The sequence below is a fragment of the Notechis scutatus genome, chromosome 1, assembly GCF_049901735.1.
Source record: "Notechis scutatus isolate UNSWTSFEM ecotype Mainland chromosome 1, rNotScu1.2, whole genome shotgun sequence".
NCBI classification, from domain to species: Eukaryota; Metazoa; Chordata; class Lepidosauria; order Squamata; family Elapidae; genus Notechis; species Notechis scutatus.
In genome coordinates this window covers 35,330,778-35,345,682 of record NC_142009.1, presented here as the reverse complement: position 1 = coordinate 35,345,682, position 14,905 = coordinate 35,330,778, and the positions used below count along the sequence as shown (strand labels likewise).

The 14,905-nt window shown below is 36.9% G+C and overlaps 1 protein-coding gene across 3 annotated transcripts in view; it reads left to right on the top strand.

Annotated features, from left to right (window-relative positions):
• The window catches only part of PSME4 (proteasome activator subunit 4), a 90,706-nt gene that overhangs the window by 9,427 nt on the left and 66,374 nt on the right, over positions 1-14,905 (top strand). For 2 of the 3 annotated variants that reach the window (XM_087960871.1, XM_026676700.2), the window contains exons 2-6: positions 2,764-2,904; positions 3,635-3,751; positions 5,444-5,503; positions 8,839-8,883; positions 10,035-10,184. In XM_087960871.1, coding sequence (XP_087816997.1) covers positions 2,764-2,904; positions 3,635-3,751; positions 5,444-5,503; positions 8,839-8,883; positions 10,035-10,184 — 513 coding nt within the window. The remainder of the gene's footprint in view (positions 1-2,763; positions 2,905-3,634; positions 3,752-5,443; positions 5,504-8,838; positions 8,884-10,034; positions 10,185-14,905) is intronic. The other variant, XM_026676701.2, reaches the window with a different exon arrangement.

Genomic DNA, 14,905 nt, shown 5'->3' with positions numbered 1-14,905 from the left:
CCAACATTATCTGCCTCTTGTCTCATAGCATTTCCAATGTTTATTACTGTATGATTTGTCCATCTTAGGTATTGTTGATGGAGTCGTGTACTATCTGTAAAATATTTTAGTCCAAGTTTCCTTTAAGTTGTAATATGAATTTTACAAATTATGTCTGTATTTTTTCCTATTGTTTTATTGTAACTTTCTTTCAAATTTTGCATCCATTTTATCATTCAATTTTCTTTTTTCTGTATTATATTTAAGTAAGAGTTTATATATACACCCTAACAGGTATTACTGATTTTTTTTTTTTTTTTTTTTTTTTTTTTTAAAGGGGGGGTGATAAAGGGGGGGGGTAAGAAGGGTTTAAATATTTCAAAAGTATAATTGGCTATCAAGAATGATGAAAACGGTGGATGACTTCACCCAGCAATTTCATGTAGATGTGAAAAGGAGGAGAGAGAATAAAACCCTGCAGTACCCCACAAAGGGGCAACGATGCAACTCTCTCCCTTTCAACTAACACTAACTGGAACCAGCCCTATAGAAAGGAAGAGAATCACCATGAAACAGTGTCCCCAATTCCCAACACATGGAGCTATCATGGTCATTGGTATTGAAAGCCATTGTGAAATCAAGGATCATAGGAATGAATGTACTACCTCCATCCTGACTCTGCCACAAGCCATCTATAAGTATGACCAAAGTTGTCTCATTATTAAATCCCAGTTTGAAAACTGAAAAAAGCAAGTCTAGATAATCTGTTTCTCAAGGATTCTCATGAGCTGCAGACCAACTTCCCTCAAAAAGAAGGGTATGAATCATTTTATAGTTATCAAAAACTTCAATGGGCTATGAGAATCACCTTGAGAAATGCAACCTAAACAACTTTCCTAGAAGAGAAATCTGAATCCAGAGCAGGATTGGGGATGGAGAATGTGTCTCAGAATTGACTCTCACTAGTTATCTGGGACATAAAGGTGGTGGTGGTGGTGGGGAGGGAATGCTTTTTGCAAGGTTCTGGTGTCACCTTACAATAAATTTTAGTATTCTTGGTTTTGGTTTCCTGACCTGGACTACATCAAAAAGCTAACAAAAACCATAGACAACCCTCTCTACTTCCTCAGGAGTCACTAGCTCAGATTCATCCCAATAGACCACGCCCCAGCTACATCATACTGCTCAGTCAGAGTCTGAGTTGAAGCAAACCTAAACAGTTTTATCCAACAGATACCCTGAATAGTCTTCTTGGATCATCAATAAATTGAGTTCCCAACCCTATAGGGAACAGTAAACAAAACCACTGGACAATGGATAAAATATGGGCAAAGAAATATTGATATTTTCCTGTGTTATTGCTATAAGATAATCCCCAATACAGGCTCATAACCATATCAGAGTCAGAGTCATGTGAGTCTTTCTCCCACAGCACTCCAGGTAACACTTGTGGTACTTCATTTGAAATGATTGTCTTCCTGCAGAAAGAAGTAACACCAGTGAGTTGAAAGGCAACCAGAGAGAGATCAATCCATAGCATTGAAATTATGTTAGTGACTCTTTGCTGCCTCCACAATATCTGCACCCTTTGCAGATGCCAGACCTTCATGAAGCAAGGGAGGGAAGCGAGAGAAAAAGACAAGTAGTCTGTCTGTCTGTCTCTTTCTCTTTCTCTGTCTTTCTCTCTCTCTCCCTCCCTCCCTGCTGCCTTCCCGCCCTCCCGCCCTGCCCTCTCCCTCCTCTCTCTCTCCCTTGCTTCATGAACTCCAGCAACCATCAAGACTTTGGCTGTACTTGGGGCTTTGCAGTGGGCAAGGGAGCTGTTAAGTACCCCCCCCCCGCATAGTTCTTTAATGGAGTATTTCCACAACACTAGAGTGGATGAGGGGGGATAAAAAAATCAACAAAACTCAAACCATCTACACCAGTTCATTCAACACACTGCCCATCTGGTTACTATCTTGATATCTACAAAATACAAGGCAGGGGTATATAGTTCAAATAGTTTCTACAGACCTTTGATATGCGTATGAATGTGAGAAAGTTTATTATGTTTGTTGACTTAAAGCCAATGATAAAATAGAAATTGTGAATTGTGGAATGATTTGCTTGAATATGCAGATCAGTGGCTGGAAGCTGAACATGACAGGAATAGTGCACAATTGAAATAAACCTTGCTTGAGAGTTAATGGTATGCTTGGTGAATGGTTCAACATTGAGCAAGGAGTGAAAGAAGGACATGCGATTTCCCTTTAATTATTTAATATATTTATGAATAAATGCAAACATAATACTTATGGTTACTTTAGGGTGTCTGTTGACAGATGCAAATATATGAATCATGGTAGACGAAATTGATGAAATTCTCAAAAGAGTTTAAAGAAAAGGCAACATATGAGGTGGTGTATGAGTATGGAGAAGTAAGGATGATTTGTGTGAATAGTAGAATAACATAATGGATATAATGAACAACTAAATGAATTAGATATAGATATACTTTCTTCTTTCCTCCTCTTTAATTCTTGTGGCTTGCTATTATTCTTTTTCTGTCATTTGCATATTGTATAACCCCAAAAGGAATATCTTAACAGGTCTGCATTTAGATAACATTTGTAAGTTGTCTTGATGTGAATTCACTACGAATAATTTTATTATACCTAATATTTGTTTTTTGTACTTTTCCATTCATTATGATTATATTTACTTTTTTTGCATTGTATACACTAATATGAGGATGTTGATAAAATGAAATATCTAGAGTATTTTAAATTTTCTTTTTTACAGGTATCTCCGGCTGTATGGGAGAAAGTTTAGTAAAGAAGATCATGTTCTTTTCATTAAGCTGTTGTATGAACTAGTAACTATTCCAAAATTGGAGATCAGCATGATGCAAGGTTTTGCTCGACTTTTAATAAACTTGCTGAAGTAAGTTTGGTTTTACTTCGTTCTTCTATCTATATCAATAATGATCCATAGCTGGAGATATGGATAGTTAGTGTTAAAACTAAGAGATTCAACAGATTTTTGTCAGGTTTGATTGGTATTTTGTTTCATGCTGGCCTTATATAGGTAATCAGAAGTAGCAAAAACCTAGCCAGACTAAAGCAGCAAATGCTCTTACTTTTTTCCTAAGTTTGGGGAAAGATTAGAGACTTGATCATATAGTACAGCCTTGCATTTTCAAAATGCATTAAAAACCAACCACTATATATCTCTAATTTTTGCATTTATCATCCTTAGATGTATATATCCACCTTGTAATTTCTATTGCTACAAATTATACTGGTTTTCGCTAGTTTAAGGATAGAATAGGATCAATGAATATGTTGAGTACCAGTTTTGATATAATATTGATATCTCAACCAGAAATACGGTAAATGAATAGTTGGATAATGTAGTTTTCTAGCATTACATTTCTCCTTTTTTCCCCATTAGTCATACATAAATCTAGATATAATCTAATTTGATAGTTGATTAACAGGTAATCCTGATTAAAATAACCTTTTTTATACTATTATAAGAGTTAGATCTGGATCTTCAATTTTATACAGTCACTCAAAGAAGTTTTCTTAGAATATTTTAGGTTGTCAGCTTAATTGTCAGTGAGTAATGATTCAAATTCAATTCCTGTCTGTATGCGTGTTTTTTAACTTAGAAAAAAAGAACTTTTGTCAAGAGATGATTTAGAATTGCCCTGGAGACCACTTTATGAAATGCTGGAACGTATATTGTATTCTAAGACAGAACATCTTGGATTAAATTGGTTTCCAAAGTAAGTTTTTAAAGGTTTTGTTTTATTTTCACAATATCCTCACACTGTTCTTAGTTACATTTTGGTTGAATTTTATTGCTTGTATTTTATATATTTTCTTTCACTGATCTGAATCTAAAATAAATTTTAAATAATTTCATATTTCCTTTGCGGCAGATGTTCATTTTTCTTTTCTTTTTTTCCCATTTTTAATTTGTGGTTCACAAATAAGCAACATGGTTATATTTTATTAAAGGAATACTTTAGCTATTAAAAAAAAAGTTTAGTCCTCCCGTATCTGAGTTAAAAAAAATCCAAGGAGTCATTAATGTCAGCAAAAACTTAAAAGATCTTTGTGGATTTTTATAATCCAGATATGATAGCCCTATTTTGGAGAAAAATATTTTTCAGACTTTATAAGATATGAAATGAAAACTGACCATTCATATTCCAAAATAGAAAACTACATAAGCCTTATGCAAACACTTTGTAGGTTTACTGGAGAGTTTAATGTACTAGGAAATATGGGTATGTAAATACTATCCCAGCAAATAAAAACTTCCTTTGTGCTTTTTATTCAGTGTAGATAGGTTATAGATTTGAAGAATGAGAACTTTGAGAGTTGGGAATGCATCTGGCCATATTCCTTCCCGGCTTTTAGCTCTTGTATGAGTAGACCGAATGCCTGCACAAGACTATAGTCTATCTGCTTTTGGAAACTAATGCTTTGGTGGAGACAAGGCATATTTTAGATGTGCTTTGCATGTGTGATGATCAGGTTTTAATCTATTGCATTTTTAGACAATAGCATTATGGCTTGTAAGGCTAGAAAAATCCTTTAAGCGCTACATAGCTGATACCATCAAAGCAGATATTATTGAGTTGGTTTTATCTGATTTAACATGTAACATTTCTTCTATCTACCTCTATGAGGAAAATTCCTTTCTTAACTTTGAATTTTTCCTATACAGTATAGTAATTTTACTCTTAGAATATCTAGCTATTTGATGCTAAGGGGCAGTGTTTGAAACAAACCCATTTCTAGCCTTCCTGCTGTTTACAGTCTTTTAACAGTCCCGGGGGGGGGGGGGGGGGGGGGGGGGGGGGGGGGGGGGGGGGGGGGGGGGGGGGGGGGGGGGGGGGGGGGGGGGGGGGGGGGGGGGGGGGGGGGGGGGGGGGGGGGGGGGGGGGGGGGGGGGGGGGGGGGGGGGGGGGGGGGGGGGGGGGGGGGGGGGGGGGGGGGGGGGGGGGGGTGTTTTAACAGTGGCACTAATCATTGAATTTTTAACTTATTTGGCAAGACATGTACTTACTTCCAAGTTATTTCTAGATTAATAATTTTGTCCTCAATCAAGCAAACTGAATTAAGAAATACTACATAATATTTTTAATGCTTAGTCTGCTTTTGAGCAACAGATTCCCAGATGAAAACTGAAAAGGGACTAAAGGGAAAGCAATAAATGCCAAAGTAACCTTTCCATTTTTCGGGCTGGCTGGTTTTGAAATTAAATGGTGCAGTGCGACTTTTTCTTTCATGGTGTTCTGACAACATTGCTTACAATTGATATTTCACTTTGGATGAATTTGGAAGAATGAATTAAAAATAAAAGGATTATGAATAATGATTTTTGTGGCTTTAACATTAGTTGGTTTAAATGCTACAATTGCTTTTTTCATTATTTTGTTTTAAAATCTTTTTTTCTTTATGTTCAGTTCATGTCGACCAGGCTTGTCTTCACCTAAAACATTTGTGCTTAATGTTTTACATAGGTGGTAAGGACAATTATTTTGCTTTTATGTAGCTCTGGCCTATGTGTTTTCTTTGTGCATGGCCTGTTCCGTTGTAACATTTGTCATGTACCTGTAACTTCCTGCATATAAAACTGAAAAATCCAATGTTAACATGACACCACAATTTATGGGAATGTCGCACTGTATTTAAATTGAGTTACAATTAAAAATATTGTGTGTGAAGTGGCTGAAAATTATAACTAATTGCTAATTGCCTGTTAACAAATAAGTTATAGTTAAGATGCTTAATATAAATCATACTTGATTTTAGGCATAATTTGTAGAATGTTCTGGAAGTGCATGAATTAAATTCAATACATAGGTTGATAGAATGACTAAAAATGTAGAATAAGAGTTATATGAATTTAAAACAACGTTAGCTTATACCTGCAGTTCAGTTTGTGATAACAATACACACTAACTTAAGTATTTTTAGGATTCCAGTCTTAAATGTAATTAATTGCCATTATGAAGTATAACAGATTCTTTGCTATGTAAAAAAATTAACAACAAACAGTTTAGACAAATGCTCACTCACTGCATTCATTCAGCTTGCTTAACCTTGTCAGCCACTAACTAACTCAGCCATACCTTCTTACTACTGAAATTTGTATGACACAATGACATCATCTGAGTCTAAGATTCAGTGACCGCTGTTTGGTATCCAGGAGAATATTGGCAAGGCTTTACTACATCGGTGGTTTCTTCAATTCAGCAGGCGGTATTGGGAATGGCTTGGATGCTTCAACCAATCATTTCTGGAAGTTTGGCAGCAGATTATATAATGGGGTGCCTTGCATTTTCAGCCACTCACACTCCTTTCCCTTCCACTATCTTTCCTTGGAAGATTAAGTAGATGGATCTTGAACACAACTCCTTGATGGACTAGGTTTTTGGAAGTGTACAATGGTGAACTTGGGGAAAAAATAGTGGGACTTAACAATTCCCGTAGAAAAGCAACATGGCTTATTTATCATATACAGGTTGTTCTTGCTTAACATCTGCCCTGTTTAGAAACTATTCAAAATTACACTGGGTTGAAAAATAATTTTACGACCATTTGTCGCATTTAAAACAGTTACAGCATCTCCATAGTGATGTGTTCAAAATGTGAATCTTTTGCAACTGGTGGGCATTTATGACTATCTCCAGAGTCTGCAGTCACACTTTGTTTTAGCAATGTTCTGTGACTTCAGAGACAGAACTGCCTTTTGATTTATCAAGTATTTATGATTTTTAAAAAAAAGGTTGGATAGCAAGGGCTTTACAGTTAGCTTTTGTTTAGCTTCTTGCTTCTACATTTTTGCCTTTTAGGTAATTTAACTCCTAGAATCCTTCTAAGTGTAGGATATTATTTTGTAGGCAGAAAACCGTTACTGAGTTTCTATTTTAGTCAAGAGTATGTTTCTTTTTTAGATGAGCTAGTCTGAATGAAAATGACTTTTATATGAGGCAGAATTTAACACTACTAGAAGTTTCACTCTCTTGAGTGCAGTGCAGTATAGATTTGAATATTAATATCATTATTGTGCCAGGAGAATGTTGCTTATTTTTGTACTGCTTCTTAATTCTAGTAAGTCATAGGTATCACTAAGACTAGGATAGTTCAAATAGAAAAGAAATGGCATGTATATGATTTTTAAAAATAAAACCAATCTTCTAAAATATACCACTATTCCTGTTTAAAACCATGAAGAAACAAGTTCATGAAAAATCAGTAAAGAATATTTTATGTTTTTCCTATTTTTAAATATTTCTGCCAATCCTTCCTAGTTGGAGAACTTTTTAAATAATTCAAAATTAATTCAATATTAGAAGCTCCCAAATAACTGTTAAATTTAGTAAGAATGCAGTAACAACTATACACAGCCAGAGAGAGAGAATATCAAAGGATAAATATTTTTAATTTACAGTTATTGTAATACAGTCTGCATTTCTGGGGAGGGTACTTCAGAGATATGACACTATTAAAGGTCCATCAACACAGCTAACTGTAATTATGAAGATAGGAACCTGTCTTAGTTACTCTATGAAATAGGCAGTTTAATAAAGGAAAAGTGAATTGTTAAAATACTTTGATCCTTATTTAGATCTTCAAAAGTCTGATTGCAGAGATATTTTTAGTTAACATTTTTTATTTAATACTCACTAATGTAATGAGATCTAGGAAATGTGTATTATGAATTACATCACTTTATTTGAAAATTACTAGTAGATGAAAATTTCACCTTTGCAGAGGTAGACTTATGGTTACAATAGAACCATAATTTTCCAGAAGCATGAATTCCTGTGGCAGAATCATTTTTATCTTAAGATATACGCTTCTGACACCTCAAAAGATCTGATAGGAGACACTCTGAAATGCATGTGCCATTTTAATTCTTGGCAAAGTCATACTCTACTTAAATATATTCCTTTTATGTGAATTGCAACAACATACTATATAACTGAGCTGTCGTGTCTGAACTAGGCAGGTGGAAAAATCTGATTGTTACAAGGATATTGATAATCCTATACTCCAAATTTCTAGATTTATTTTTCTAATTGCGAGGGTGTTAGAATTCACAGAAAACAAATAGAGCAGTGTGGAACTGTAGCAAAATTATTTTATGAAAAAAAATCAGATTAGTTCCTCAATACTTTTTGAAACAGATGCATCAGATGAGATCAGAATCATTTAAAGCATTTATCTCAATGTAGATAATCAGTCCAGAAGACAATTTGACAAACTGTTAAGAGGTTTCAGTGCCAAAAGTGCACCAGAAAACAGCTTGAAATAAGACTAGATAATCCGTATTATAGAGCATTTTGAAATAAGCCATTGCTTGAGTGCCCTTGAATGCTCTTGTCAATATATACAACAATTGTCCAGGGATACTTCTTTTGGACATAATAAGATAAGGCTTTTAAAAACATGTAGCATCTCAAAATATGTTAACAGTGAAAATAATTGGCAAGTAAGTTTGCATGTATGATGCAGTTTACTCAGTTATATTTTAAAACCTGATTTACTATTATGTGACTTTTTGTTTTTAAAAACTGAAGCACACTCAGTATAGTATTTGGGATACAAGGAAAAACATGATTCCATGTGTAGCCCAAGCAGTACTCCAGGGGAAATAGAAACAAAGTCAAAAATCAAGTGTAATACTTGTAACTAAGTATGTATCTTTAAGTAAAAGATGCTGCATGTACATAGATAATGGGAAATTGAATCAATACACCTTAGGCTTTGCATAATTATATAGCTATATTCTTCTTATAAAGTAGCATACTGTAATTTATTTACCTTTTTTCCTTTTTTGCTCTTCTTTTAGCTCAGTAGAAAGTGTTTTGAAGACTCTTGTGAAAAATTGTCGGCTGTAAGTACTTTAACCATTTTCAATTTTTATGTACTTTTTAAACTCTTTGATAGTGAGACTACCTTGCACATAAGTAGCTGTCTTCTTTATGAAATTGAAAAAAATGATGCGTTCATAGGGCCTTATTGCTAGTAACATGAGTCCTCTGGTTAAGTTGTACCTTCAGTGATGGAGTAGAAAATGTGTCAGATAAATAGGTTGCTTAGAATGCTAACAAGGTTTAGCTAAAAAAAGTTTGGAAATTTCCCATTACTGAAAATTATCCCTGCTTTATATATGAGGGACAACAAGGGGCCAGATAAAGTGACTATTCAACTTTTACATTTCCATGGTTATATTTCAAGATATCTCTTGCATTATTTTAAAGTGTTTTAAAATTTGCAAAATTGCAGAAATTACAGTGCATGTATCTTAAATAATTATCGTGCCTGCATTAGATCACCTTATAGAAGATAATTCAGTGATTTCAGTGTTTTATTTGAACTGGAGAAATTCTGAATCCTGGCAGTTGCCCTAAAATACTATTGATGGACCACAAAATTATTTCAAAGGATTATGCAAAATATAATGAGAAAGTTTCTATTAAGAAATTAAGAGTCCCACGCTATACAATGCTTTACATTTTATTTCAGAAAAGCTGCTCAGAAAACAAGGAGCATGAACGCAGGACATATTTTTGACTCATTTAATTGTGACAGGCCTATAAAACAGAATGTTTGTAGTTTAGGATTGAAATGAGGGGCCTTGGTTCTCTCTGAGCTTAGCTGTTTTCTTACAGATGATTCATTATACCCAAACCACAGTAGACAACATTTTCAGTGAAACATCTCCAAGAAAACAACAAGGCTCAGAGAGCACCAAGAACCTCTCATTTCAACTCTGAGCTACAAATATTCTCCTTTATTGGGAGAGGATTCTCTTGGATATAGAAGTCTAATTATGAAATGCCCTACTGTATGAGACAGAGCTGGCAACAGCAGTGATTTTTCCATGCTGTGAATATCTTTGGTCTCAGAAACATGTTTAATGTGTAATTTTTTATTGTTATATCTTATTATTGTTTCTTAATGAATTGTATCTCAGATTTATTGATAGGGATTACTTATTAAGTAAGTAAAACATGTTGCTGCAAAAATCCTTCTTCTTGTTAGTTATTTCCCAGAAAGTGCCACAGCAGAGATGTTAGACGAATGGCGCCCATTAATGTGTCCTTTTGATGTCACCATGCAAAAAGCTATCACTTATTTTGAACTGTTTCTACCTACCACTCTTCCTCCAGAGTGCCATCACAAAGGTTTTAAGTAAGTTGCTTTGCAGCATTTTATATGATGTTCTATTTCATTTAAAGCTGATGTTTGTGAACTTGGGCTTTACTATCACATGTAATAATTATTATTGTACTGCCTTGATACTTTTTGTTTTGAATGGTAAATTTTAAGAGACAAGATTTTACCAATTCACCTAAAAATTGCTTCTCTAGAAACAGTAGTCTAGTGGGTTTTTTCTGTTAAAAGTATTTATTCAGTGAAGCAGTATCGTTCTATCAATATTGTTGCTTAATTCAGTTCTTGATAAAATTCTGATGCTAGAAATTCTGAAACTTTATTAATTTGTTGTACCAAATATAATAAAAACTCTGAAGCAAAATTATTTTGAAGTTCTGAGCCTTAACAAACCAATCCTCTTAGTGTCCTGATTTTGGTTCAAGTTCCAGGGCCTATGTCCAGAAATTGTGAGGTTGCTCAATTTCCAGAACCTCAAGAAAAGGAAAAAAACTAATAATAATACTTGTACTAATAATGTCTTGCATTTTACAAAAATGAAAATAGCCTTGAAGCTATTCTAAGCTTAAGGGGCCCTTTGGAATGCTTTGCCATGTGCAGAAATCTGACTAATTAAGTTCCTGTCACTGATGTGGTTGAATAAGTTTGGCATCTTTGGCACACTTAGTGTAATGTAATATTAAATTTCAAAGTTTAAAAAATAATACAGTGAATTCAAGTTTTTTAATCTCCTTGTGACAGCTTGGATTCAGTCAAGGCTTCTTATCAACACTTCACATATCCATGCAGAAACCCCAAGAAACACTGTTCTAAAAAGCAGATAAACAGAAGTGATAGTTTAGTTTTCCATACAAAAATGTTGTAGGAGAAGGAGCTGTTGAGCTAGATTTCTTTTTCCACAAAGGAAAGGGAGAACTAGGAGAACTTGGATGTAGAAGGTGTAAAGATTAGCTTCTAATATGGCTCTAGGTAGCAATGGTTTTGAAAATTTGTTATTTTAATGAAAAGTAATGTGGGCTGGCTTTTCGAATTTTGAAAGGATGGTATATCATATTGGATGACAAAGCCTTGTTAGCTTCAGAGGACGTCCAGAGGAGATTGCTGAAAAAAGTAAATTGGGTGAGATTCAGAAAAAGACTCACTGAAGACTTGAAAAGGCAACTGCTGTGGATCTGCTACTCAGTGCTGATGAACTTTCAAGGATTATAGGTAGATGGAAGAGGCCACCTACTGCCAATCAGAGTCAAGGGAGGTAGCTGTGCTAGACTGTATCAGAAACAATGCCAACAATATCCTTAAAGTAGAATATAGGTCAGGTGTTAGAAACAGCCATGTAGATGTACTGGTTAGGTTAACATAACTTGAAAATGCAATAGGAGGAAATTTAGGCTGCAATCTTGTGTACAGAAAAATATGTTGCAATGCCCTTTTAATTTCAAGTTGCAAATATCTTGAGAAAGAGTTGGAACAGAAGTTGTCATGCCTTGTTTACTAGTAAATAATTTTAGCTAAACAATATGGTGAAATCAACAGGAGCTTTTAGGCTGATGAGGCAAGGCACATTTTTCTCTGCTCTGCTGATTGTGGGAATATTATGGTCGAAAAGGCAGCTGGGTGTGAGATCCAAACTGCCAAAATTGTCTCTGGAACAAATATTGCCCAAAGGTGTTTGAACACCTGATTTTTATGAGTAGACTGCAGAATTTGATGTTTTGTAGCCACTACTTCAGTTGTGAATTATGGGTTCCATCATGCTCTCAGCCATAAATGCAGCCTTTCATATACTTGATCAAACCTCAACTTTTAAATCAAACCTCATCTTTTTAATTACTTCAGAGCTTTACTTTTTTAAATTGACCTTTTAAGATTGAAAAATATTTGAAACTGCAAATCTACTAGTTTCTGGTGAGTTTCCTTTCAAAGGAAACTTTAAAAAGGAAGAAAATTATGTCTTTTCAGCTTTGTAAGTTCTTTACTATTTGCATTTATTCTTGTATATTATTCCCTCTGAACTACATAGTATACAGTTTGGGAGTTTAGATTTATTGCTGGCCAAAGAAGCTAAGCCGGAGTGGGTGGGTGGGTTAGTTGGTTTGTTTGTTTGTTTGTTTATTGTTTATAGATCTTACATAGTTATCTGTGAGATAATGATTTGCACTGATTGGGTACAGAAAATGCACTGGCAGTTTTAACATCTACAATGGTCCGGCATCACAAACAGTACTTTCATCTATAACAGTGTCTGCAATTTAACATAATTTAAAATCAGCTTTGGAGGTTTGCCTGCCTACAAATATGATCAGACTATATGCTTAGGAAATAAGGCCTTTCTTATTCTGGTAAAGTTTAAGTACCGTGTTTCTCCAACAATACGGCTTCCACCAATAGGAAGCCCCAGCATGATTTATTGGCATAAAATCAAATTAAGCCCCTCCCCCCAAATTAAGGCCCTTTTTAAACGTGAAATGGGGGGGAATGGGGGGGGGGGCTTGCCGTTAGGAAGTACTTTGTTGCATGCCTGGATATGATGCTGCCTGCGTTGGTGGGGCACTTCCTATCAGGAGACTCAGTGCTCGCGCTTTGCTCGGACAAGCAAATTGGAACAATTCAGGCGCCTCCGCCACCTTCTCCTCGCCCGTCGCAGGTGGTGGTGGTGGCGGCAAACGGCGGCGCTTCACTGAGGGAAAAAGAAGACAGCGCAGCCGCCTTGCTTGCTTGCCCGCCCCAGCCGGCCTCAGGAGCGGCGGCGGTGGCAGCAGGCGCACACGCTCCTGCCGGCGAAGGGAGCAGAGGCGAGGAAAGAGAAGGGAGCGCGGCAGCGGCGGCTGTCACAGTATCGTCTCATAGCGGGGCAAGGCTGGCAAGCTGAGGTGGCCGCACCAGAGAGCGTTGCTGCCGACCCCGTCCTGAGGATAAAGGAGCGGGATAGAGATTCAGTCAGACGTCAGCCTCGGCTAGAGAAAAGAGCCAGCTTCTCGGAGCACGCTGGCATCTCTCTCTCTCTCTGTGTGTGTGTGTGTGTGTATGAAAGAGCTCGCCTCGCTTGGAGCGTTTGGCGAAGCACGCGAGTTTCGCAGTCAGAGAGGGAGGCGGCGGCAAAAAGGACGCGGCGGCAATGGCAGGATGCTGCAATTGGGCAAGGTCAGGACCTTGCATTGAAGCAGCCCGGGGGGCACGCAGCCACCTCCCTCCAGCCCACTTGAGGATTTGCCTTTTGTTGTTGGTATACTTGGCTTCAGGCGCTCCTGTCGCCGCCTTCCCTTTGCCTTTGAAGGCAAAGCGAATTATTTTAAAAACCTCCGCTCATCTCACCAGGGCCGCGCCGGAGCCGTGCGGGCTAGCCAGAGCCAGGAAACACCCGCGGCTCGCTTTCCTGGCTCTGCCCAGCCAACACAGCTCGGCGTGGCCCTGGTGGGATGAGCGGAGGTTTTAACAATCCGCTTTGCCTTCAAAGGCAAGGGAAGGCGGCGACAGGAGCGCCTGAAGTCTGCAAGGAAAGTGTCTCCCCCAGGGCTCCGGTTGCAGGGAGGAGCCCTGACTGGCCGCACGTGCCAAATCATGGCTGCGCCAAACGCTGCGGTGTTGCTCTAACGCCGCGGCAGCAAGGGAGAAGGAAAAGCAACGTTGGCGGAAGGTCTCCGGGCTGTCGCCGCCGCCCACCCGAGGATGCATGGGGAATTGTCACCTCGAAAGACGGCCTAGCCGCTTTTTGGGGGCTCAAAAAAATAAGGTCCGGCCTTATTATGTGAGAAACACGGTAGGTATTGCCAAATCATGGCAAATATTTAATAAGCTTCATATTTTAAACTTATTTATGTTTAGTTACTCAACACGAATGTCAATTTTTTCCTTACCTACTTCTAAAATTCAGTTACAAAAAAATTGAAATGTCAAGGAGCCTCAGGTGTTTTATCATTACAATGATTAATAAAATTACAGACTTTGTTTAGAGTGCTTAATATGAAATTAATGTACTTCTTCTGTGTGTATGCATGGAGGTTGAAGTTTTCATTTGTCTTTTCAAACAATTAAGGCAATTTTAGCATGTTGCAGTTCTCAAGTGTTTGCTTCAAAATTTAGGAAAACTGAGTCGATGATTATCTGTAATTCATGGATGAAATTTGGAGGTGTGGTTTAAGGGTTATCTGGAATCACAAAAAAGAGGCTTGTGGACTGCAGGTTGCTCTTGGAAGCCTGTGCTGTAGGACTTCCAGAGAAGACTCACTTGACAACAGTTGCAGCATGAAGAGAAGTAGACTGTCTCTATGAATTTCCTCTGCAGGCAAGGAAAGGACTTGAGATCACTCACGTATTCCATACAATTGCCCCTCATGAGGACATCATAACACAGTAATCTGTGGTAGCATTAGAGCTGTGGGAGACAAGGGAATAACTATTTCTTCCCTCAAACTGCAGTCATTCCCTTCACAAAGACACTAAGTTTGAATAATTCCTGTTCTAACCACTTTTGGAAATTGTTAGTTGTTTTTCAGTTATTAAGAATATTTGAATCAACACACTTTATAGCACTGGATGTGTTTTCTTCATTATGTAGCAGAAGAAGTTTTTAATTTTTTTTTCTGTTGAAGTAAACAGCAAAAGAGTAATTAGACTTCGATTTTGGAATGTTGCCTCTAAATTAAGGGTCCAGATGGATTTGAAATAAGATTCCGTAATTAGTTATAAGAATCTTTCCCATCAGAAAATACTTTTGTTTTGAATTCTGTTTTTTAAAAATG